Below are 24,985 nucleotides of genomic sequence, written 5' to 3'. Positions count from 1 at the left end.
TCCGGGGGCCAGCATGGTGGTACAGTGGCTTACGCTGCCTCTCAAGATGCTGACATCCCATATCCTGGCTCCTCTGCCTCCCATCCTGCTCCCTGCTAATGCACCTGGGAAAGCAGAGGGAAATGGCCCAAGCGCTTGGACCTCTGCACCTACATGGGAGACCCGGATGGAGCTCCAGACTCCTGGCTTCTGCCTGGCCCAGCCTCAGCCATTGTGGTCATTTGGGGCGTGAACCAGCTGATGCAAGATCTCTCTCTCTCTCTCTCTCTATCTCTCGCTTGCTCGCTCTCTCTCTCTCTCTCTCTCCCTGCTTTCAGATAAATACATAAATCTTTATAAACAATCGAATGTGTTCTTCATCACTAAATGTTTCTGTGCCTGGTGAGAGGGAGAGGGGCAGGGGCACAGGGAGCCTGGCCTGGGTCCCCTGCACCGTGGGCAGGAGCAGCAGGATTTAGAGGAAGCCGTCCGGGCAGAGGAAGGAAGCTTAGGTGTGGGGAGCAGCTCGGACTAGACTAAGTTACTGGAATTAAGACTTATTCTATGCATCTGCTCTCCTACAATATGGCGCTGGGAGAGGAGAAAACAGCTTCTACCCAGCTGCCTCCAGTTCAACCAATAAACTGTAGGACTTGCTCCTGATTGGAGAGCAGCGTACTCGGCGTGTGGGCAGCCGAGTTAGGATTGGTGGAGGAGGACTATAAAGGAGGAGAGAGACGGCATGCACCAGGAACATCTATGGGGAACACCTATCTGAAGGAACACCTGTGCAGCCCCCGAGAAGAGCCGGCTGGCGGTGTGCCGCTCCCCTGCGGAAGTGGGGAATGTGGCCAGGGGGAACTGCCCTTCCACGGAGGTGGAAGGGATAGTAGCCAACCCGGGAAGAACCAGCAGAAAACCCGGGGAGGGCCGAGCAGACGAAAGAACAGCGCAGGGTCCTGTGTTGCTCCTCCACGAAGAGGGGGAGCGACACTTAGGGACCACTCTACAGGTGAAATGTCTGGATGCAGAGGAAGGAGAGCTCCAAAGGACGAGGCCAATGCAGTGGGTGGGGGTCAAACTGCGTACTAACCTTGTCCTCTCATTCAAGACGCAGTACCAAGCAGCTCCATCAAAACCAAGTCCAAGGGCCTGCGCTAGAAACAATCTCGCAATTCTGACTTCCAGCCACGAGGGGGCAGCATCTCACCGTACACCGCCAAAGCCTTTTCTACCGTCTGTTAGGCTTCAGTTCCGTTCTGCTCCAATCAGCCCCCAGCCCTGCTGGACCCAGGCACCGGGAGGCCTGGGGGGATCCAGGGTCTTTGCCTATGTGTGCCGCGGCCGCTGTGGCAGTCTGGTGAAGCCCATGGACCCTCCTCAGGTTTCTGAAGGCGTGAAGTAAGATGCACAGTTACCAACATATAAAACTCACAGATTTTCTTTTTTTTAAGATTTATTTATTTTCTTGGAAGTCAGAGTTACACAGAGAGGGAAGGAGACCGGGGTGGGGGGTCTTCCATCCGCTGGTGCACTCCCCAATTGGCTGCATTGGCCGGAGCTGCACCGATCTGAAGCCAGGAGCCAGGAGCTTCTTCCAGGTCTCCCATGTGGGTGCCAGGGTGCAAGGGCTTGGGCCATCTTCTGCTGCTTTCCCAGGCCACAGCAGAGAGCTGGATCAGAAGTGGAGCAGCCAGGACTCGAACTGGCACCCATATGGGATGCTGGCACTGCAGACCAGGGCTTTATCTGTTATGCCACAGCATTGGCCCCAAAATTCATAGATTTTTGATAGTCATTTATATGTTTCTTTTTTTTTTTAACAGGCAGAGTGGACAGTGAGAGAGAGAGACAGAGAGAAAGGTCTTCCTTTGCCGTTGGTTCACCCTCCAATGGCCACCGCGGCCGGCGCGCTGTGGCCGGCACACCGCGCTGATCCGATGGCAGGAGCCAGGAGACAGGTGCTTTTCCTGGTCTCCCATGGGGTGCAGGGCCCAAGCACCTGGGCCATCCTCCACTGCACTCCCTGGCCACAGCAGGGAGCTGGCCTGGAAGAGGGGCAACCGGGACAGAATCCGATGCCCCGACCAGGACTAGAACCCGGTGTGCCGGCGCCGCTAGGCGGAGGATTAGCCTAGTGAGCCACGGCGCCGGCCTATATGTTTCTTTATTAATGTAAAAAAAAAAAAAAAAAAAAAAAAAAAAAAAACAAGAGGTAGCAACATGTCTGCTCGGGTGCTGTCATTCCAAGCACGGGCACAGGCTTTTGGCCTTGGTGCTTGACTCCAGCTAAGACGCCCACGTCCACACTGGCGCTCTGCATCTGATTCGCATGTCGGGCTCTGACCCCAGCTCCCTGCTAGGGCAGTTCCTGGGAGGCAGCGGCGATGGTGCAAGCGACTGGGTTCCTGTGCTCAGGTGGGAGGAGACCTGGGTTCATTTCCTGGGTCCCAGCTTTGACAAGCCCAGCCCTGGCCCGTGTGGGCATTTAGGGCGTCAATCAGCAGATGGGAGCGTGTTCTCTCTCTCTCTCTCTCTCTCTCTGATAAACTAATTTAAAAAGGAAAACCAGGAAGAAGAATGAGGAGGGCTGGGGTGGCCGGAAGTCGGGAGCAGCCCGAGCATGCTCCCCGGAGCCCAGGAAGCACTCCCTGGTGCCCGTCCTGCCACTCACTCCAGCGAGCAGGGCGGCGCAGGAGACCCAGCGCCCCGTGGATCTTCTCAAACTCTGAGGAGCCCCGCGCCGTCGCAGATGGACGGCGGTGGGTGGGCGGGACTCCCAGCAGCTAGGAGGGGAGCCGGCCAAGCCTCTGGAGGGCCTGGACGCCAGGATCTGCCCAAGTGGAGCAAACACATTGCTCTGTCCTGTAGCAGCCCGAGTCGCAGAGCCGCGCTGCTTCCTGGAAACGCGTCCGCGCCCCGGCACAGAGCCCACGCGTGGCGCAGAGACACTGACACGAGAGACTGAGGCCGAGGTCGCCTGGGTGTGTGGCCCAGTGAGCAGAGGAGGGCAGGGGGTGCAGAGAGCCAGGGCCGGACACAAGGACGCACAGACCCCCCCCACCCCAGCCCCACCCCGGGCTCCAGCTGGGACTGCAGACACCAAGGACAGACAAGCTGGTTCCACCTCCAGGTCTGGGTCGCCAGCTACGCTCAAGGCGGGAAGAACGGAATTGCACTTGACCCAGTGGAGGAAGTGACAACAGCAAGCAGGGAGATGGTCACAAGGCTCTGCCCCAGTGAGCAGGTGGTCGTCCTGGGTCCTCGGGAAACCCAGCGGAAGCACGGGGCTTGCCTGCTGCCCTCACAGTCCCCACACCCCTCCACAGGGCCCCTCCCAGGCCTGCACTGGAGCTTGTAGGACAGCGGCCATGCTGTGGGTGCCAGGCCTTGCTGGCAGGCCTGGGGGTAGCGCTGACTCAGATGGTAGGGCCAGCCGTGGGAGTCTGCACAATAAAGGGGGGGCAGCTAGTCCGAGGAAGGTGCCCCCAAACCCTGGTCCCAAGATAGAACCAGAAGTCCAAGAGTCGCGATGTCGGGACACCAGCCACTCGGAGCCCAGCAGGGAGGGTGGGGTCAGCAGGGGGGCCCAGCCCAGCCCTTCCGACTCCGCCCCCGGCACACGGCAGTGGTATTCCCTGGTGCATGCGCACGTGTGGAGGTGCCCGAGCCACAGGCATCCCCCAAGGAGGACAAGGGTCTCTCGTTGGCTTCAATGATCGTTATTTCCTCAACTGAAAATTATTAATGCATTTCAGTAAAAACCTATGCTTTCATGGGACATGAAACAGACTGTTTCTAAATGTTCACGTCCCAGGATGTCCAAGATCAGCGATCAGCCAGGGGGTGCGGGGTCGGAGCAGCAGACGGAAGGCGGGGTGGAGTCAGCCGGACGCTTAGGCGGAGCAGAGCGAGAAGTCTTGGGAGGAACGCGTGTGGAGGGCAGCTCCCAGACCCGGAGGCGGGACCAGCGCGTTCACTGCAATGCAGCCACGTCCGCACCAAAACTAAACCCTGGGTTCTTCTCTCACAGTTCTGGAGGCCGGAAGTCCACAATCAGAACGCCAGCAGGGCCATGCTCCTTCTGAAGGCGCCGGGAGGAGCCTCCCTGGCCTTTCAGGTGCTGGTGGCTCCGGGTCCCTGTCTGCCGGCGGCATCACTTCCTCCTCTGCCCCCTGCACTCTCTGCACAGCCACCTCCTCTGTCTCTCCGTGCCCTCTTGTTCCCTTCTTTCTTTTTAAAAGACTTATTTATTTGCAAGGCAGAATTACAGGATTGGTTGGAGAGACAGAGAGAGAGAATCTTCCATCTACTGGTTCACTTCCCCAAATGGCCTCAAAGGCCAGCGCTAGGTTAGGCTGAAGCCAGGAGCGTGGAACTCCATCTGGGTCTCCCACGTGGTGGCAGGGAGCCATCTTCTGCTGCTCTCCCAAGCACACCAACAGGGAGCTGGATCTGAAGTGGAGCAGCCAGGACTCAAACCAGCACCGTTATGGGGTGCCAGCAACAAAGGCGGTGACTTGACCCACTGTGCCATGGTGTCAGAGATTACACAGAGAGAGTAGGAAAGGCAGAGAGTGAGAGAGAGATCTTCCATCCACTGGTTCACTCCCCAAATAACCATAACAGCTGGAGCTGTGCTGATCTGAAGCCAGGAGCCGGGAGCTTCTTCTGGGTCTCCCATGTGGGTGCAGGGGCCCAAGGACTGGGGCCATCCTCCACTGCTTTCCCAGGCCACAGCAGAGAGCTGGATCAGAAGTGGAGCAGCCGAGACTCGAACCAGCACCCATATGGGATGGCCTTACCAGCTACGCCACAGCAGCGGCCCCCTTTGATTCCTGGAGCTCCGATCTTTCATTCTGACCACTGTGCGTTGACGTCCGCGTTCCCCCTTGGGAGGACTTTCAGGCTGTGCTGTAGGAACACTCTGTGACCCTCCTCTGACTCCTCTTTTGCACTTGAGGCTCTCCAGGCTCTCTCCAGGGCGCACACACACCAGGGCGTCTCAGCAGGGGGACCCCCTCTGGCCGCCAGCGGCACCACCCCCACCTCCAGGACCCAGTGCTCCCTGGAGGACAGAATCCCCACCAGTCCGGGATCCTGGCGCACACACCCGGAATGCCCAGCTGCCATCCGAGCCACTCGCTTCCACCCGGTGCTGTCGGCCGCAGCACAACGGGGTGTGCAGAGTCCACTCACCCAAGGGTACCAGAGCACCCCACTTCCCCCCATTTCCCAGTGCCACACAGGGCTCAGACTTTAGCACTCTGGTCACCTGATGGATGTGGTCGATCTGAATTGGCACGTTTCATCTTTTGTTTTCGACACGAAAACAGTCATGTTGATCCATTCCCCGTAGAAGGGAACCTGAGACCCTGCTGGCAACCCCCCCCCCGAAAAAAAAAAACACGGAGAGAGCTAACTGTCTGCTGGCCCAGCCCTGGGGATCTGGAGCTGGAATCTGCCCACCGAGTACCCCCACCTCTGCCAATCCCAGACTGGCTCCCTCCTGCGAGGAACAGGTGGGGTATAACAGGGACACAGGCCATTCTTCCCAAACGGGTGAGCACCCTGCGTCTTTCCTAGTTTACTGGGCCTTGGGGGCAGATGCAGAGATTAGAAGGGCTACACAGGCCGGCGCCGCGGCTCACTAGGCTAATCCTCCACCTTGCGGCGCCGGCACACCGGATTCTAGTCCCGGTCGGGGCACCAGATTCTGTCCCGGTTGCCCCTCTTCCAGGCCAGCTCTCTGCTGTGGCCAGGGAGTGCAGTAGAGGATGGCCCAAGTGCTTGGGCCCTGCACCCCATGGGAGACCAGGAGAAGCACCTGGCTCCTGCCATAGGATCAACGCAGTGCACCGGTCGCAGTGCTGCAGCCGCGGCGGCCATTGGAGGGTGAACCAACGGCAAAAGGAAGACCTTTCTCTCTGTTTCTCTCTCACTGTCCACTCTGCCTGTCAAAAAAAAAAAAAAAAAAAAAAAAAAAAGAAGAAGAAGGGCTACACTAGAGGGCTTCTTCCTCTTGGGGAAAGGGGAAAAAAGATGGTTTTCCCCTTCCAGCAGGGGAGTGGCCAGAGCAGCGGCACCCACCGTGTCCCACGCATGGCCCACCCCCGCGCAGCTGCTGCAGCTGCAATGGCTGTGCGGGTGCCTGGCAGCAGTGGGCAGGCACAGGTGAGAAATCACCAGGAGCAGGCCCCTACATGCCCACAGGTGAGAGGCAGCATCACAGGTGAGCAGGATGGAAGGCCCAGAGAACGCGCCGGCCCCTCCTCAGGACACAAGGCAGCAGGCCCGGCTTGGGAACAGCGCCAAAGGTAGAGGCAGAGGTGGTTTGCAAGACCCCCTGCTCTGCCAGTGCCGGAAAGAGACAGGCAGTGGCCAGAGGGTTTGCTGGCCAGGCTGCGGCAGGTGCATCTGTCGGCTGTCACGCCACCACACTTCCCCTTCACTGTACATTGCAATAGGGTAGCTTGGGAAGCCGTCATTCCTTAAAACCCAGCCAGGGTCACACATCAGTGTTTCATGCGTTAGCTGAGCGACCTGGTGAGATCGTAAATTCTTCAAAGGGGGGGACCGTGTCACATGATTGCTGTCAGTACTCCCAGCAACAGCTGGAGCCACAAGGTTTTAATAACACCTGCAGGGTCATGTTCTCTTGGACCCAACGAAAAGAGTTGCCTGAAATGGATTCAATACCCATTAACCCACAGGCAGGCACCTTTGCTTTATCAAAACACATGAATACTTTCAATGCTATGACCTCAGTGGGTTTTCGTTTGTTTGTTTACTGAGAATATCGAGGAAGGAGCCAGTCCTGCGGCGCAGCAGGTTGAAGCCATAGCTCGTGATGCCGGCATCCCATATCGGAGCGCCGGTTCAAGTCCCAGCTGCTCTGCTTCCAATACAACGCCTTGCTAAATGGCCCCTGGGAAGGCAGCAGACAATGGTCCATGTGTCTGGGCCCCTCCTGCCCATATGGGAGACCCAGATGGAGTTTCTGGCTCCTGGCTTCGGTCCGGCCCAGACCTGACTGTTACAGCCATTTGGGACAGGAGACAGAAGATATTCTCTCCTTCCCCTCCTGCCGCCTTTCAAATAAATAAGTAAATCTTTAAAAGATAAGAAAGTATCCATAGGCCAGTGCTGCGGCTCACTTGGCTAATCCTCTGCCTGCGGCGCCGGCACACCGGATTCTAGTCCCGGTTGGGGCACCGGATTCTGTCCCGGTTGCTCCTCTTCCAGTCCAGCTCTCTGCTGTGGCCCGGGAAGGCAGCGGAGGATGGCCCAAGTGCTTGGGCTCTGCACCTGCATGGGAGACCAGGAGGAAGCACCTGGCTCCTGGCTTCAGATCAGTACAGCGCACCGGCCATAGCAGCCATTAGAGGAGTGAACCAATGGAAAAAGGAAGACCTTTCTCTCATATCTCTCTCTCTCTCACTGTCTAACTCTGCCTGTCAAAAAAAAAAAAAGTATCCATGCAGTAAGGAGATGAGTAGGATTCAGCCCACTTAACAGACAGGGTAACTGAGACCTAGCCTTTTTAACTGACTTGCCCCTAGAGACACAGACTCAATACTGAAATCCATGTCTGCAGGCTTCCCCTTGAGGCTCACTCCAAGGCTGAGTGCCCCTGCCCCCCGGCCCCGGAAGTGGCTCAGACACATCAGCAGAGGCCCACACTGACACCCACGGAGCCCCTGGGTGTGTGTGTGTGTGTGTGTGTGTGTGCAGGGTCACCAGGGTTCAGGAGGCTGGAAGGGCCCCGGGCCAGGGGATGCAGAAGGGGGAGTCTCCCGCTGACAAGAAGGGATTGGGAGGTGGGTGGGGAAAGCTACAAGCACACCTAGGTGTCAGCCCAGGCCTATGGCGGGGACAGGCCTGTGGCCCAGCAGGGGTGGACCCCTGTATTCCATCCTGCGGTGCTGTCTTCCAACCCAGTTCTCTTCCAATCACCCGGGAGGCCACAGATGATGACCCAAGCAGGGGGGGCCCTGCCATCCATGTGGGAGATCTGGATGGAGTTCCTGGCTCCCGGCTTTGGCCTGACCCAGTCCTGGCTGTTGTGGGCATTTGGAAGTGAACCAGGGGATGGGAGCGCTCGCTCTCTCTCTCTCTCTCTCCCTCCCTCCCTCCCTCCTTCTCTCCGCCATCCCCTCTCTGCCACGCTACCTTTCAGATAAATAAATACAACTTTTAAAACGTAGGTATTTGGGAAGTCAAGTAGGACACTCCAGGAGCCCACGACAAAGGTTGAACCCTATTAAAATGGGAACGATGCTGAGCCCCAGGGGCTACTGTCCGAAAGCTTTGGAGGGAGGAACTGGAAGAAAAGTCGGAGGAGCCGAGGAATCCTGAGTAGCTGAGATCTCTCCCGGGGGCGAGCTGCACGCAGGGTCAGTCCCAGGGCTTTATCTGCGCTCTGCACTACTTTTCTAGACGGCATCGAAGTCCCTGGAACCAGGGCTCCCCCCAGCCCCTGATGAAGACGCCTTTGTTATTGCTACCTCAAGTGACGTCACCAGAGTGCTAGGAGGCAGGCACTGCTTCATCACTAGGGGTTTTCACAGGAGGGCGCTGGGGCTCAGAGGGGTTAACTGCCCGACGCACCACGGCCTGGGGTCCAGCCCCGGCCACCAGGCTCGCAGGCGGTCACCTCCACTCCGTGCGCGGCAGTCTCTGCTCGGGTGTGCGGGGTCAGGGACGCGGTGAGTCGGGAGCCTGCCTTTTACAGAGGTCGCTGGCTTCGGGCTCTGCCGCACGAAGTCGCAGAGGCGCTAGGGGAAGAAGCGCCCAGGGCGCAGAGACTGGAGAGGGTCCCGGCGGGGGCTGCCGGTTCAGAGCCCGGAGTCCCCAGGCGGCTCCGCCACGGCCGGGTAGCGACCCCGAGGTGCCCAGGCAGCAGGTGGGAGCCCAGCAGCCGCCCCGCCTCGGCCGGCGCCTGCGCCCGCCCCACGGCCCCCGCGCGCCGCTGCTCCCGGAAACCCCCGGGGCACCTCCTGCCCTGCGACACGCTCCCCCTCTTTTTTTAATTCTCCTTCGTCAAAAGCGGCCTTGCCAGGAGGATCTATGATTGGCCCGCTCGGCCCCCAGGACAGCCAATCAGCAGCTTGTTGCCGGGGAGCAGCGCGGCCGCCGTGGCCAGGAGGGCGGAGCGAACTCGCCTGCACTTGCCCGGGCGCCGGGAGGTCGCGGCCGGCTGCTGGCTGGGAGCTGGGCGACGTGGGCGGACGTGTGGGTGCGCCTCGGGGAGGGCGGGAGCCCGACACCTGCCTGCCTTCGCGTCCGCCCGAGCCAGCTCCTCCCCGCGGCCGGGTCGTCTCCCTGGCCGCCACCGTGCGGGGCTGGGTGGCGCTGCCCCCGCTGGACGGTTCGGGAAGTCCAGGCGGAAGCGTGCCCGGCGCCGTGAGCCCCGGCGGGGTCCCCTTGGGCCGGTTCTTGGGGGTGGAAAGAGCACAGCAAGCGGGAGACCCCAGGGATCGGGGGTGGGGGTGGGAGGGGTCGGCGCTGAGCTGGGGGCTCAGCCTGGTGGAGGCGGAAGAGGGAGGCAGCGGGGAACGGGGTCGCCCGAACCGGACCCCGTGGTTCTCGTGGGCGCAGGGCTCGGTTACACAGGGAGGAAGTTGGGTGCGCAAACTTGCCCCGCGCAGAATTCCCCTCTGGCCTGGTCCCCAAACCCGGGGTGTCTGTCGCGGTGTCCTGGGCCGCCTACCTCAGTGCCCAGTAGTGGCAGGAATATTAGTAGTGAGTGACATTTGCTGTTGCCTTCTGGGACTCGGGCACGGGACCCCCTTCACCCTCATGTTAAAGGCGAGACCGCTGAGAGCTGGCAAGGACACAGCTGGTGCAGCCGGATTCGCACCCCGGGTTCTGGCTACCTGGGGACCCCGTTTGCCTGTTCTCCCAGGTGCGGGCCTCCTTTAGCTCTCAGAGGGGCTGGGAGGTTGCCTTCTGAGACAGGGCAGGCCCCTCGACTGCGACCTTGGCCGGGCGGTGGGGGCGGGGCTGCTGGAGACCACCAGATGAACCAGCAAATGTCTGTGACAATACAGGAAAGCGGAGCCAGAGTGCCCCCCCCACCCGCCCCCAGACTTCTACCCGGTCCTTGGGGGGCTGGAGCCAGTCTGGAGCAACCCTGCTTGCCAGCAGACAGGTGAAGGGGCGACCACCCCCTAACCTCACATGCTGGCTATTCAGTTCCAAAATGGATCTGGCTCAGGGCAGACCCCAGTTTGAAGCCGGCAGTGGTGGGCAAGGCGCTCTGGTCTCAGACTGCGAGGGGTGGTCACTGCTCTTTCTCACTTCCTCTTCCTTTCCCCTCCTCTAACCCATCCCGCACCCACACCAGGCCTCCAGCTCCCGGGGCGCACCATCTGCCTGGCCTCCCCTTTCCCCAGAGACCCGGCTCCTTTTATTGAGACCTTTAAATAATTAAATGCCCATGAGCCTCCCCCCCCCTCCCCTGATGGGTCCCCAGCCCTGGCCCGGGGAGGCATTGAAAGGCCAGGAGCTGGGCTGCAGGGCTGCCAGCCCCACTGCCTCCATTAAGCGCCTTTCTTGTCCTGCCCAGCTGCCGGTGGGCAGGCGCAATGGCCCCTGGGCGGGCTAGGCTTAGACTGGAGAAGAAAACAAACAAAACAGGAGGACTGTAAGGGGCTGGTGGGGGTGGGGAGGAAGTAAGGCTGTGGATGTCAGCTCTTCAGGCTGGGGGTGGGTGTACATCAGATGCATCTCCCACTGGGAAAGGGACTGAGGGTGACCAAGGGGACCTTGCCAGCTCCCGCTCCGTGTGGAGGAGCTGGGGCCACGCCCTCTGACCTGGGGGGGGGTAGTTGCTTGGCAAGTGGGGTCTGGAGGGGTGGTGACAGAGGGTGAGGTTGTCAGCCACCTGAGTGGCTTGGGGCTTAGACAGCCTCACATGCAAATTATCCCGGTGAGTCCCTGCACGTTTGGTCCAGACACAAAGAAGCGGCTTCTCTCACCCTGGCCTCCATCCCCTGCCCCCCCCCAGCAGTCCCCTCCCCAGCTAACCAGACAAAAGGCCCGAGCCCAGCGGTGCGTGAAGGAGTGAATGGGCAGGACCCTCCCTGGTGACGTCCCACCAGGCAGATGGCAACAGTTGCCCGCACCAGTTGCAAGCCTCCTTTCATCCTACTCCCAGCCATAAAGGAGAGCCCAGCGGCCCCTCCCAGCCGGCCCAAAGATGGCATGGGGGAGGGGTGGGCTGTTGGGGAGCAGGAGGTGAGAGGGGAGCTGACGCTGGAGGTTTGGCTGGGGAACAAAAAGTCTGTTGAAAGTGGCGGAGCTGGGGCCAGCCGGCCCATCTGTCCTCCCTCCCGGGGCAGCTCTAGCTCAGCACGAGCCGCAGCTTCTGGGCAGCTCCTTGCAGAGCCTGGGCCCCCCAGGGAAGGGAGATGGCAAAATTTGGGGCAGCAAAGCTGAGCCATGGCTTTGAGGCTTTTGCTAGGCAAAAACAAAACAAACCACCTCCACCAAGCGTTGTTTCTCTTCTGAAGAAGTGTTCAGTGGAAAACCCAAGTGCAGGGGGCGGGGCAGCTCGGCAGTGAGGCGGTGAAATGGAGTTGTTCCAGAATGGGATCCTGTCAAAGTCTACCCTGGGGCTGGGTGACCAAAGGCGGGCTGGGGTGGGGGGGCTCGGGCTGCCAGGCTCAGCTCTCCATCTGCTTGCCCTGTCATTCTGGGCAGACCTTTCTAGACTCTGAGAGCCTGTTTTCTCTCTGCAGACTGGGGGTCAGCACACCCCCACCCCCACCTCCCAGCAAGCCGGTCTGGGATCCAGGGCGCTGTGAGCAGGAGAGCTTGTGCCCAAAAACAGCTTCACTGTCTGCTCCCCGCACCCACACCTGCCTCCCAGGGGCCGGGGTGGCCATGGGCTTTCACAGCTATTATCTCGAGGGGGAACTGAGAGCAGAGCAAAGATCTTTTTGTACACAGTGGGGCAGAGGTTGGGCCTCCCCTCCTCCCCAGCCTCCTGATCCTCGGGTTTTGGTCCTCGCTCCCTACCAACATCAGTCCAGCCTGAGTAAGGAGGATTAGGGAAACTCTGGTTAAGTGCAAAGAGACGTCAATACATTTAGAACAAAAGGGAAGCATTCCCTATGTCTTAAAACCCCCTAAGGAGCAGAGAAGGCATGGTTCCGAGGCCACAGCCTGCATCCTCTGGGCTGGTCTCCCCCACCCCATTCTCTTTCTGCAGAAGGGCTGAGCTGGTTAGTGATGCTGGGTGGGGGCAGAGTGGCTGCCCAGGGAACAGTGCCCAGAGTGCTGCTAGTTGGCTTCAGGCCCTGCTCTTCCATCTGCCCACCTGGCCTCCTGGTGTTTGCATTGGCCAAGGTGCAGGTGCTCAGGGCTGGTTTGGGTTTCTTCTCTCTGGCATAAGAGAGTAACACATGTCGGCTACCGAGGCATTTCTCAAAACAGCTCTTTCCCAACCCTTGCTCAAGCCAGCCTCACCCATCTTTGATAGTTGCCATTAGTCTAGAGCCATCCAAGCACTTGCTGATGTATAATGCATTGTTCTGGATAATTCAATTTGTTTGCATGTATTCCCATGGAGTAGGCGTCCGAGGTACGGTGCTTTCAGCTATACATATCTGGTCACCTCCTCTGGACTGGCAACACCTGAGGACCAACCCCCGTGTTCTCTCGTGCTTTGTGCAAGAACCTGTCTGTGTACTGTGTACCTAAGACGGCTCTTACTCAGGGACACCCGCTGCCTGCCTGCCGGACGGACGGAAGGCTGAAGACTCAAAACTGTGAAGCCATCTTTCAGGCTGCCATTTGCAGCCAGGGCTATACTAGACCCCAGACACAGCCCCTGGCCTCCAAGGCCCGCCTTGAGCCACATGGACCTCCCCTCCCCCTGTTCAGACAGCCCTGTCGTCTTAGCCCGTCTCATCCCGGGACACAGTCTCTGCTCTGTAACCCCCCCCCCCCACCTCGGGAGGTGCCACCAGAGAAGGCAGTTTATGACACAGAGACTGTTTTCCTTTTGTGAAAATGAGAGAAGCCGCTGAGACCCACGCCTCTGCCCTGCACCGGCTCCGGTGAGACAGGAAGTGGGTCAGGAAGAACACAAGGAGTTCCTGTGTTTTGCACCAAGTCCGCAGCTGAAATTCCTGGTGAGGGTGAGGCAATCCCTCTGGCTGGTCGGTCTGTGTTGGACTGGGGTTCGTCCCACAGGAAGGAGGCAAAGGGCAAAGAAGGGAGTGAGTGCTGACATGTCCGGACAAGGCCGCCTGGGCTCCTCACACCCTCCTCTTGCTGCAGCGTTCCCAGGCGCTGGGGTCGATGCAGACCTGGTGGTGGGTGTTGAGCAAGAGCAGAGGTGAGCTCTCGGACCTTATGGTCAAGTGGCAGTGTGGTGCATCAGCCAAAAAGAAACCCATGGGACGCACAGGCACCTCCCTCACTCCGCCATCGGACTCCGGAGGGGGGAAGGGCGCGGTGGCTTTTAAAAAGTCGCTTAAGATGAAGACACAAGGTAATAAAGACTTCACAGAGGACAGGCAGGCTGAGCTCGGGCAGCTGGAGAGCAGAGGGTGACCCTGTACTATCTGAGGTCCTTGGCAGGGGGGAACCCGCACTTGAGGCCTTGACACCCCCATTTTCACCCTGCAAAGGAAATTGGTGTTTGGAGTTTCTGGACATTTCCCTGACAAAATGACCCCCTCCTGGCTGACCCAGCAGAAGCCCCTGCCCTGCCCAGTCCGCCTTCTTCCCCCTGGGGCTGGCGTCACTGTTTACTGGGAAGGCAGGTGTCAGGAGCCAGCTGCTGCTTGTGGTCGGTTCTCCCCAGATACAGGAGCCGGCCTCGCCCACACGGCTGCCATTGGCTAACAGGAAGCCAAAACAGACTGCCCCTCCCGCCCGCAGCACCCCAGCCAGCAAACAAAGAGGGTACAGGAAACACCTGGAGGAGCAGGCAGCTGGCACGGGAAGGCTGTGCCCGAGAAGAAAGGCTTGGTGGGGGGTGTTTGGACCCGGAGGGGTTGGGGGAGGGGCTAGGCGCTTTACCGCACTTCTGTGGGCACCACCAGCAGCTGAGAACTTACAGCTGAGTTGCTCCAACGCAGGACTGCCCCCATCCCCCACGCCCACGCCCAGTAAACGGACCCCCCTCCCCCATCCTACGCCAGCTGCCCCAGAGCCAGCCAAGCACAGTCACACGCAAAGCCCTCGCGGAGGGTTTCGGTCGCCCTGCCGGGGTTTCTGAAGCTCTCTGGGTCAAGTAAAATATGTCTGCACTGTTCATTATCTCAGCGCATCAGCATCCACCTGGCAACGTGCTGGCTGCTGGATACGCGGCCTTCGTGCAGGGCCTGCGTGAGCAGCCCGGCTCAGCTGCCCCGGCTCCTTTGTCCCCTTCTAGGACACCCCCAAACAGGGCACTTTGCCCCCCCCCCCCATGCTGAGTGGGAGGATGGCAGGGCAGTGAGGAGGGGGCACCTGCCCCACGGCCACGGTCAGCGCACCCCACGGCTTTGTATTCAGCAGCCAGTGCACTGAGCCCTGCTCCACCCCAAGTGCCGGCCAGGCAGGCAGGGGCACACTTGGGAAGGGAAGACAGTGGTTCCTGTCCTGGAGAGAGCCACCAGCCATCAACCCAAAGCCGCTTGGAAGAGGCTCTTGTTTACTGTCAAAGTGTGAGTGGTAAGAAACCACGTGTGTACATCATTCAGGCGAGCTGGAGTAAGAAATATGTTCCAAAGTTTCAGCCACAGGAGGGGAGCCTTTAGGAAGGAAATTCAAACATCCATGGAAAACAGAATTAAAAGGGAAGTTCGTTTTGGTGCAAAATCCTTTTTGAAATCCGTGCATGTAAGAGGACTTTAAAAAGTTCGTGAAAATGTGTTTTATGAATAAAACATGTGAATTTCAAGCATGTCTTGCGCCAAAATAAACTTGCCATTTGAAAAATATTTATTTATTTGAAAGAAAGAGAGGGAGAGAGAGAGAGAGCAAGAGAGATCTGGAGAGATCTGTCCACTGGTTCACTACCCCAGTGTCTACAACAGCCGGGCTGGACCAGGTGGAAGCCAGGAGCCTGGAACTCCATCTGGGTCTCACACATGGGTGACAGGGACCCAAGTTCTCGGATCACCTTCTGTTGTCTTCCCAGGTGCATTAGCAGGGAGCTGGATCGGAAGCAAAGCAGCCAGGACTCTGCTCCGTTATGGGAAGCTGGTGTTGCAGGCAGTGTGTGTGTGTGTGTGCGTGTGTGTGTGTGTGTGTGAGAGAGAGAGAGAGAGAGAGAGAGAGAGAGATTTTCCATCTGTTGGTTCACTCCCCAAATGGTTGCCTGGAGCTCCATATGGGCCTCCCATGTGAGAGGCAGGGACTCAAGCACTTGGGCCATCTTCCACTGCCTTCCTAAAGCCATTAGCAGGGAGCTGGATTGGAAGTGAAGCAGCTGGGGCCCAAACCAGCGCCCATATGGGATGCCAGTGTTGCAGGCGGTGGCTTTACCCATTACGCCACAATGCTGACCCCAACTTATCTTTTAATTATATTTTTACAGAATCTTTTTGAGCTCCCCTTGAATATAAAGGACAAATGAGACAATTCGGGGAAGGCACCCTCAAGAGAGGCCGGTGAGTGCGGAAAGCCCGGATTCTAGGAACAGTCACGCTTGGGACTTAGGTCCCTCGCACCCTTGTCCTTTCTGGCTGCTGTGCCATGCTTTGTCTGAGTCTGTGGTCACTGGCCCACTGTGCTCATGGAAATGAACTTAGAGATTCTGTGTGCAAGACGCCCACGCAGCGCCAGGCAGTGGTGGGTGTTCAGCACACAGTAGGCCCTCAGGTCCTGGAAGAAAGTCGTTACTAGGGACTCAGGACAGTAGAGAAAGGCAACAGGGAGGGAAGGGCTTGATGAGCACGGAGGTTGTGGTTGTCCCAGAATGCTGGCCCCAGGCAGGGAGGCCAAGAAGAGGTGGCTGCGATATTTCAGCTGTGATAGCGGCAAGATCTGCACCCTGGTGGGTCCAGAAAATGGAATAAAATCAAAGATTTTCTTCCCCATCCCATCTGGAAAAGGAAGTGGAATGGTGACATGACTTGGCACAAGTGACCCATCTTATGGACGAGAGAACTGAGGCTAGGGGTGGGCACTAGTCCAGGGTGTCAAAGACAGCTATTACTGGTTTCTGTCGGCTCTGAGGCTGGACCCCGCCTCCCAGCGCCAATGCCCAGTGCTGTTTCCAGTGCCCTGCAGCCAGCCTCCGAGTGGACACCAGTGAGGAGGAAGCGGTGGAGGCTTGGCATTCAGCGACCTCCCAGCTCCATGGTCAGGGCCCTTCTGGGCGACAGCGCGGCCTCTCGCCTGGTAAACCCGCTTAGGGAGTCAGCTGACAACTAGACTCTCACATTGTGATTTAAACTGTGTATGAGGCCGGCGCTGTGGCACAGCGGGTTAACGCTCTGGCCTGAAGCCCTGGCATTCCATATGGGCACCAGTTCGAGTCCCAGCCGCTCCACTTCTGATCCAGCTCTCTGCTATGGCCTGGGAAAGCAGTAGAAGATGGCCCAAGCCCTTGGGCCTCTGCACCCACGTGGGAGACCTGGAATAAGCTCCTGGCTCCTGGCTTCAGATTGGCACAGCTCCAGCTGTTGTCAACATTTGGGGAGTGAACCAGCAGATGGAAGACCTCTCTCTCACTCTGCCTCTCCTTCTCTGTATAATTCTGAATTTCAAGTAAAATAAAATAAATCTTTAAGAATAAATAAATAAAGAACAGTGTCCCCCTGGTCGGAGTGGCGTTGACATGTCAGCGGCAGGTGCTCTAGGTCCCAAGAGCCCACGGGACTAACAATGCTGACTTTTCTGGAGCAGCAGTCACAGGATCCCAGGGAGTCCCAGCGGCTCTGAGCTGGAGCCCCCCGTGTACCTGGAGTGGGCTCGACTTTCGCTCTCCTGTCTCGGATCTGAATCCTCTCATCTACCAGCCTCTGTTCTTGGCAACTTTTGAAATCCATTTGTACAGCCAGCATTCGTTCACGTCGGCTGGGTGCCCCACATGGCTCAGGCCAGGCCCTGGCCTGCATCCTAGCTGTACACCCAGGCTTGCGGGGATGAGAACAGAGCATCACGTGTGTGTCCTGGTCGTGAAGTGGGGAGGTCTTGGGAAAACTGCCTGGGGTGGAGTGAGCCAGGCTAAGCTGGTGGGTGGAAGGGGACAGGGCGTTCCTGGGGCAGAGGCCTGGAGGAGACAGTCCCAGGCACAGTGACCGCACCTGTGGAAGGTGGGGAGAGTCGCTTCTTGCCTAATCCTCCAGGTAAACGGGAAGCCCCTGGTGTACCTTCAGTTCCAAAAGGAGCCTCCCTCAGTGTCACGGCCGTGGATCCCCAGTGCCGAGCCTCGCTTCCGGCAGGGGAATGGGATCAGAAACCCGTATCCCCATTGCCAGCTCATCCCAGGTCGTGAAGTGGGGCCTGTTCAGATAGGCACTGTAAAGCAAACAGAAGTTGGATACTTTTTCAAAATTGATCTCCATCTTTTGAATGTAGGGAGATGGCATAGTCCCAAGAAGGCTCAGGCTCTCTCGCCGAGCTTACCCCAGCCCCTCCCCTCGGCCCTCTCCCCTCGCTCCTGCCACACCCAGCAGTGCCCCCCAGAGTTCCACGGTGCTGCCGAACACAGCAGCTGCCTACTTCCGATGTGCAGCGGGCAGCCCGGCCGGCTCACCGGACAAGGATGGAATTGAGCCCAGCCCTTGTTTGTGGGCATGGGAATGGGGAGTGGCAGAGCCCAGCCCCTGTGGGGAACAAAACAACCGGGGGCTGCCGGGCGCGGAGGAGAGCCCTGGCTGCACACCCAGGGCACGCCCATTGGTGCGCGGTCCTTGTCCAGCGCCCGGGTCGCCTCTTAGGGAGCTCAGCCTTTGTTTTTGCCAGCTCTGCAGAGGCAAAGCCAGAGCGCCTGGGCTCGCCTTCCACAGATGCCCACTTCTCTCCCTTTGAGTCCCCAGATGGGCAGAGGGCAGGCAAGCTAAGCTGCCATTGGGGAACGCCTTCCCCCACCCACCGAGTGTGTAAATGAGCACGTAGCCTAGCTGGGCAGTCATCCACAGAGCAGTCACCGCTGCCTGGTAGCCCAGGGCAGGTGCTGAGCAAGTCGTCGGAATTTCCCCAAGAACGACCCAGGGCCTCAGCCCGGGGTCTGCTCACCTGACAACCGACCACTCAGCTGGTGCCTGCAGAGGGTCTGCTGTGGGCCACAAGTGGCCCGAGGAGGGCTTGTGGGTTGTGAAGATTTTAAACCAAGGATGGAGACTAGGGCGGAGGCCCTAGGCTGCTTGTGGAGTGACAGTCGCAGCCCTTCTGGGAGGTCCTAGTAGGTACTCTGCCTTGAGCAAAGGTCCCTTCCTGTTGCCAGCGTGCCAGAGTATCCGTCCTCATCCCTGGACCAACTCAGCCCCAAAGACAGGAGATTAAGCCGTGTGTGGCCCAGCTCCCATTCACTGGGTACTGAAATGTGCCGGGGCCATTCTAAGTCATTCGTGGATCTCATGCAATTTTCACTGACAACACTTAGAAATGGGGGCCAGCCCCATTTCCACTTTGCACTTGGGGAAACGGAGGCCTGCCCTGTAGGGGACTTGTCCCAGGCTGTGCGGCTGGTGAGCGGAGAGTGACCAGCCAGCCAGCCAGCCCCAGAGCCTCCGGCAACTCTACCTCGCTGTGCCGGGAACTGAAACCTTAGCAGGCAGGCATCTGACCCGTGATGGTGTTCAGTTGCCCTCCTGTGAATGCCAGGAAAATGGGGATGATCGAGAATCCAAAACAGAGGAAGAGAACGGGGGTCATTGAATCTGACGGCCTACGTTCTGAGACAGGAAGCCCTGAGGGGCTTGTCCAGACGCACCCAGGGCACTGAGAAGCAGCCTGGAACTCTGGCTTGCACCATTCTTGGTGGGGCCGGGGAAGCTGGCCCTGACCTCGGAGCCAGGATGCTGGGTCCTCACCAAAGGCTCTGGGGGGCGGACACCGGGCCGTGGAAGTGGGTTTCTTCCCCCTGAAAGCTTGGTGGTTGCCGCCTCAAGGACTCTCCCACCCAGAAGTCCTTATCAGGAGCCAGGATGGGCCCTTAATCTGCAGCTCCCAGGGCCTTGTCTATACTCTCTGGGGAGGTACATTATCGCCCCCCAACAGCTGACCAAGCACAGTCGGCCCGGCTGGCACTGTTTACCAAGCGGGGAAGCCGGTAGCAGCATGGACCAACCAAGGCCTGATCCCTGAGGCAGGAAGGCCGCCAACACATGCTGCAGCAGTCCCACGCCAGGCCCCTGGACCCCCAGCTGGCCACGGGGACTCTCCAGCCCTGCTGAAATGGGTCGGGTCTAAAATAAATAACCCCTTACTGGATCACAAGCCCCTCTGCTGTGAATCGAGGCCAGGAGCCCAGAGCACCCCCAAGGCGGGTGCGTCTTTCTGTGGTTCCCTTGGCTTGAAGACAGGGAGAGATGTGCAAGGCGTCTCCACAGCCTGGCCACGGCAGCGGCCCAGTCTCGGGCTCTCCCTCACACAGTGAAAGATCCCTCAGGCGTGAGATCTACAGGAAGCAAGACAGATGCTGGCTTCGTAACGAATGTTCAAGAAGAGACTCACATCAGGATGGTCAAAAACTCCTCAACCCTAAGCCCGACCTAACATCCCAAACGCTGATCCTCTTAACTGGATGGCCAAGACATTGGCATTGGAAGCCAGAAATGAAGATGGGACTGTTCTACCTGACAAGTGGGTCCCAGTAACCCAGTGTGTTGGGGACACGGCTGTCCAGCTCCCCAGCCCTCCTTGCACAGAATAAACATCCCACACTCAGGCTCCTGGGTCTCCACCCCACCAGGCACCCCTAGGAGCCTCCGCATGCTGGCTTATGAAATTGTGTAGGTGTGACGGGGAGAATGGCACACCACTGCTCCCGAGTCAGTGTGCTGAAAACTTAGTTAAAGTACAGTCCACCTACGGCCAAGAAGAGATCTCCTTGTTCTTGTTCCCATCTGAGCTTGGGTCAAAGCCTCTTGGAAAGAAGCGGAAGGCAGGGCTGAGCAAGACCACTTTCGTTCCCTCACAGGGTCCTGTGAGTGCAGCCAAAGGGAGTGCACACTGGTCACAAGCCCGTGGCTCTCACACCAGGACTTTCTGGGAGAGGTGGCTGCTCTTCCGCTAACTTAACGGCATTGGCATTCAGCCACACATTCGGCTTCAATGCCTACATTCTGGGGCCGAACTGCTCTTGTCTATGGCAGGTAGCAAATGGCAAGAGAGCGTTCATTAGGAATTGCAAAGGATCCTGCCCCGGACTGGGAAGGGGTTCATTATCCTCTGCTAGTCACCCCAGACTGGCTTACTCTTTTTTAGTATATTCAGCACCCAGCACTTTCTGACAAAACGTGCCTGCTGGCTGGCTGGGTGCATGGATGGGCGGGTGGACGAGTGGGTAGGTGATAGGTGGGTGGGTGGGTGGGTGGATGAGTGAGTGGGTAGATGGAAGGGTGGGTGGGTTGATGGATGAGTAAAACTATGGACTAGTGAGCACAGGATGCAGAAGCTGGAGACCTGGCTAAACTAGGAATGCTTAGACTAGAGAACTCTGCTGCTTGTAGCAATCTCATGAGACCATCAGAACACACATCAGAGGGAAGGCGCTGCACCCCAGGGTAGAGGGGACGCCTGGGAACTGCAGCCACACACAGATCTCTTTTGCACCAGCTGTGTGCTCGAGGTTGTCTGAGTGCAGCTGAAGAGAAACACTGTGAGCCGCCAAGGATGTGGATCCGAGAGGGAAATGCAAATTCTCAGTGTGGGCATTTACCTTCTCCACACCACACAACTTCATGTGCTACATTTTTATTAAAGTAACAAAAACAAAGTGTACATTTGTCCATAAAGCTGTCCGTTCTTCCATATAAAACGCTATGATACAATTAGGAACCTTTGTCTTTTCCATCAGAATAGCTTACAAATGCACTTCTATTATTCATTTTTACGTAATGGGAGAGACAGGCCTGCTCAACAGTCCAGCTCCGGGGTTTTGTTGTTTTTAAAGTGAACGTCAGAGAAGAGAGAGAAGACGAAGCGCCAGACCACAGGGCTGCTTCTAGAAAGGCAGGGAGCGCACCGCAGACGAGATGCACACCGCCATCTGCGGGGATTCACAGCTTGGTTCGACCCACAGGCCAGGTCTGTGGGCCCACAGTGGACTTTGGAGCAATAAAGGCTGGACGCAGGGTCTGGGGAGGCAGCGTGGACGCTGGAGGTGACCAGGAGGCAGAACTCGTGGGCAAGGGTAGGGAGAGTGTTTGGTAAATAGCACCTCTGAGTCAAAATCGGGTGGCTGAGAGATCTGGGGAAGGGGACGGGCTGCGGGGTGGGAACCTGGGGGTTGAGGAAGTGTTTTGTGGGGGAAGATTCTGCCCGAAGCAGCAACAGCAGGGGCGCAGCCAGGTCGACCAGGTGCTCCAGCCCCGACCTTCCCAAGATGATTCAGCCTGGGAAACGCAAAGCCTTCCGAGGACACCTCACCAAAGTCACTAAGAAACTGAAGGGGACTTCTTCCAGGGCAGGTTTGTCTCCAACCCAGAACGGTCAATATTGCACAGAGACAGCGACCTCTCCCGCAGGTGCTCTGAGCACGGGGGGAAAACAGCGCCAAGGCCTGGCTTCTAGTGTCAGCCCCCCGAGGATGCCAAGGCGTCCTGCAGAACAGAGGTGCCCTCCCACTCAGCCGCGGAACGCCGCGAGGCCGACCAGCCGGCCACTAGCCCGGGAGAGTGGGAAGCTGGAGCCGGGCATGTATTGCACAGTGACTGAGAACGCTCGTCCTGGAAGAGCAGGTGGCTCGGTGACCCTATGCGCAGGGCAGACAAGGGGGCCGGAGAGGAGTGTTGTGCTTTTGAAAAGAAGGCAGTAATGAAGGACCTGGAACTCCCTGGAGCTTTTGAGCCACCTCTCGAAGGAATTATGGTAGCAGCATCGGGGCTCTCGCGTGGTTCCAAAAAAAAAAAAGGGTTTTGGCCAAAAGACATCCTTAGTGGATACTCTTTGGGTCCCAAGATTCCATTGCAAGTCGGCCCCCAAAACACCTGCCACACGCACACACAAAGCAGCACAGAGCAAAGCAAAAGTTTTGTGCAGAGTTCCCTTCCACCCCCACCCCCTGGGACTTCCAATCCCCGCCTTACCCCTGGGGTGGGGGCTGTGGGGGTAGGGGGCAACTTCTACAGGCCCCTGAGGGTAGAATCTGAAACAGGAAGAGCTGCTAAGCCAGGAGAGGCCTTTTCACTCCCTGCCTAGAATCTCAACAGGAAAGTAAGAAGATCAGGCTACAGAGGATTGTTTAAGTCCAGGCTTGAATGCCCCTGAGTGAGAGCGGGGCCGGGGATGCAGGTGTCCTGGCGGGGAACGGGGAGGCTTGAACTTCACCCCTGTTCTCCCCCAGGGCAGACCCCAGCCCCCCACTTGTTCACAGTAGCTAACCTTGTTTGGGGTGCCAGCCTAACCTCCCCTCCCCCCACGGGCAGACACTGGCTCACAGACTCTGCAAAGGCACCTGGGGAGGCCGCTTCTAAGCAGCTCCCTTTAAGGATTTTTTTCTTAAAAAAATCTTTTGGTTGTTTTTTTTTCCTCCTCTTTTCTTAAAAAAAATAATATATATATAAATAGCTCTTCATGTAGAAACACAGTTCCCCAGGCTGAGGTATGCGGCGGCCGTGGTCACGGCAGGACGAGCACAGCCGCGTGCCGGGCCGGCGGCAGGGGCGACGTCTAGCTGGACACGGCCATCACGTAGTTCTTCGAGGGGCTGCTTCTGCCCAGCATCACCTGGTTCTTGCAGGTGAGAAGCCCACAGGAGGCAGCCACCGGGGCCTCCTCGTACAGGACGCAGATGGAGCCGTCCTCGCCGATGCGGTAGGACACCTCAAAGGGGTCCACCCACAGGGTCAGCTCGCTGGGCAGCAGCCGGTGCAGCTGGGGCTGGCTCAGTCCGGTCTGGCTGGCCACCTTGCTGATGATCGGGTCCATCTTGTGGTTGATGCGGATGCAGCGGTAGCCGGAGCCCTTGGACGGCTTTTCAGGAAACCAGTGGTGTCTGTAGTGCTCTGCGGAGACAGGACCGGGCTCAGGTTAGAGCTGCAGGGACATCGACCAGGGTGGAGGAGAGGAGGAGGGGAAGGGGCCCAGGGACCGCAAGCAGGACCCTCCAGAAACGGAGGCCCCTCCCTCTGCCAGGACAGGGGAGTGTGCCTGTGGCAGGGGGCGCCAGAGCGCTGGGGCTCTGTCCAGGGCCACAGCCAGTTTAAGGAGGGAGGGACGGGTGTGACTAGGGCTGGCATGTCCAGGCAGGGGCTCCAGAGGCTCAAGGCCAAGGAAGCTGCCAGCATTCTTGGGTCCAGAGAAAGTCATTGGGCCTCCCCTCTGGCCTAGTGGCCCCTTTGCTTCCTTTAGAAGAGACAGGGACAGTTAGCCCGGGGACAAGGAAGTGGAGATGGATTGTTTTGATGGACTGTGTTGTTCCTGGGCAGGCAGGATCTGTACCGCCCTCCAGCCCCAGCCTAGCGGGCGGCAAGGGAGCTGGGTCTCCTGCCCAGCCGGCAGCTAATCCTGTTCTCAAGTGCCCCTCACCCCCCAGGCCCGGCCACAGAGCGGAGGTCCTGGCTCCCGGCTCTCTCTACACCACAGTAGGTGGCAGATGGCTGAGACGGACCAAAGAGAAGACAAAGGGAGACCAGATCCCAACTTCCAGCGAGGCAACAACGGGAGAAGCCCCGAGGACTCCTTCTTCTCCACCACGGACCCCCCGTTTGACTGGCGGGGCTTCAGGTCTCAGGCGTTCCGCGACGGAGACGCGCCCCTACTCAGACTCACGGGTACCCCCTCTGCCCGCGCGCAAGCTGATCAGCTCCACGGTGTGAAGGGGCGCGCCCTGCCGGAAGACACGACACGGGGAGTCGGGGGAGGGCAACCGGGACCCCGAGAGCAGCGGGTGGTCGCCCCGGTGTGTGTGGTGGGGGGGGCGCCAGTACACTGGGCAGCGCTCACCTGTTAGTGCTTCCTGGAGCGCCCCGCTGAAAACCTTAAGCCTCTGCTCGCTCACGCAGCCCCGCGTCCTCAGGAGGCTGGAGAGGAAGCCCACAGCGGCGGCGATCTCCGGGACCATGTCGCTTCTCTGCCCGTGGCTCATGTCGTGCGCGGCGCCAGGAGCAGGGAGAGGTCTCCGCGGGACGTGCCGGGGAGCCAGCTTCGCCGTCTGGTCGCCGCTCGCACTCTGCGCGGACTTCCCCCGGGCCGCGAATTTCTTAGGGTTCCCGGGGGCGGGGCAATCGGGGGCGGCGCCCATTGGCGGCGGACGGGGGACGGGGGTGGGGTCCGTCGTGGCACCGCTCCGCCCCCGCCTCCGCCCCCTCGTCTGCGCTGAGGTCATCGCCCGCTGACGTCAGTGCTGGGAACCTGCGCCCGGCTCCGGAGCTGCGGCGAGCGGAGGAGCGAGCGAGGGCCGAGGAGGGAGGGGGCGCGAGCTCTCGGGGAAGGGAGGTGGCTCCCCGGGTGCTGCCCGCCGGACGTGTCCGGTCCTCGGCTCTCCGCCAGTCCGAGGCTTGGCTGGGTTTTAAGGCCCCCTCCTCCAGGAAGCCTTGGCGAGTGCCACGCCGCCCAAGCGGCCCTGCTGGGACTCCAGACGCGCTGTCCCGGCTCCGCGGCTGGGCTGCTTTTCCTCTCCGGTCGGAGTGGGGCTGAGCCACCTCTCTGCTCTGCCACCTGCCCCCAGCAAGGTCTGCGCCTCGTCCAGTCCCGCTTTCCCCGCGGGGGCCCGGAGTGGGCGGGCCGCGGGGCCTCTTTTGTGCCCCCGGGTTGTTTTCTCTCGTTCTGACTTTGCTCTCAGTGCCAGGCGTGTGGAGTGCGTGGTCCGCCCGCAGCTGTCCCTCGCGGGGGCCCTTGTGGGCCCTTGACAACCTCAGGCTCCGTCTCCCACAGCCGGTGAATGGGC

At 59.1% G+C, this 24,985-nt stretch overlaps 1 protein-coding gene across 1 annotated transcript; it reads right to left on the bottom strand.

The window, feature by feature from the left end:
* Positions 1-20,834: 20,834 nt before the first annotated feature.
* BTG2 (BTG anti-proliferation factor 2) lies at positions 20,835-24,765 on the bottom strand. Its single transcript, XM_002717583.5, has 2 exons — positions 24,043-24,765; positions 20,835-23,102 (listed from the first exon to the last, which is right to left on the bottom strand). The coding sequence occupies exons 1-2, from the start codon at positions 24,422-24,424 to the stop codon at positions 22,768-22,770; spliced, it is 717 nt and encodes a 238-aa protein (XP_002717629.4). The 5' UTR covers positions 24,425-24,765; the 3' UTR covers positions 20,835-22,767.
* Between the last annotated feature and the right edge of the window lie 220 nt (positions 24,766-24,985).

Source organism: Oryctolagus cuniculus, chromosome 13 (genome assembly GCF_964237555.1).
Source record: "Oryctolagus cuniculus chromosome 13, mOryCun1.1, whole genome shotgun sequence".
NCBI lineage: Eukaryota > Metazoa > Chordata > Mammalia > Lagomorpha > Leporidae > Oryctolagus > Oryctolagus cuniculus.
This window is presented reverse-complemented; position numbering and strand designations above follow the sequence as displayed.

Excerpts from the sequence above, each read along its gene's own strand:
- BTG2 (XM_002717583.5), bottom strand. The coding sequence starts at position 24,424 with ATGACCTCAGCGCAGACGAGGGGGCGGAGGCGGGGGCGGAGCGGTGCC. Across the intron at positions 23,103-24,042 it reads GCTCCAGGAAGCACTAACAG|AGCACTACAGACACCACTGG; the intron begins GTGAGCGCTGCC and ends CTGTCTCCGCAG.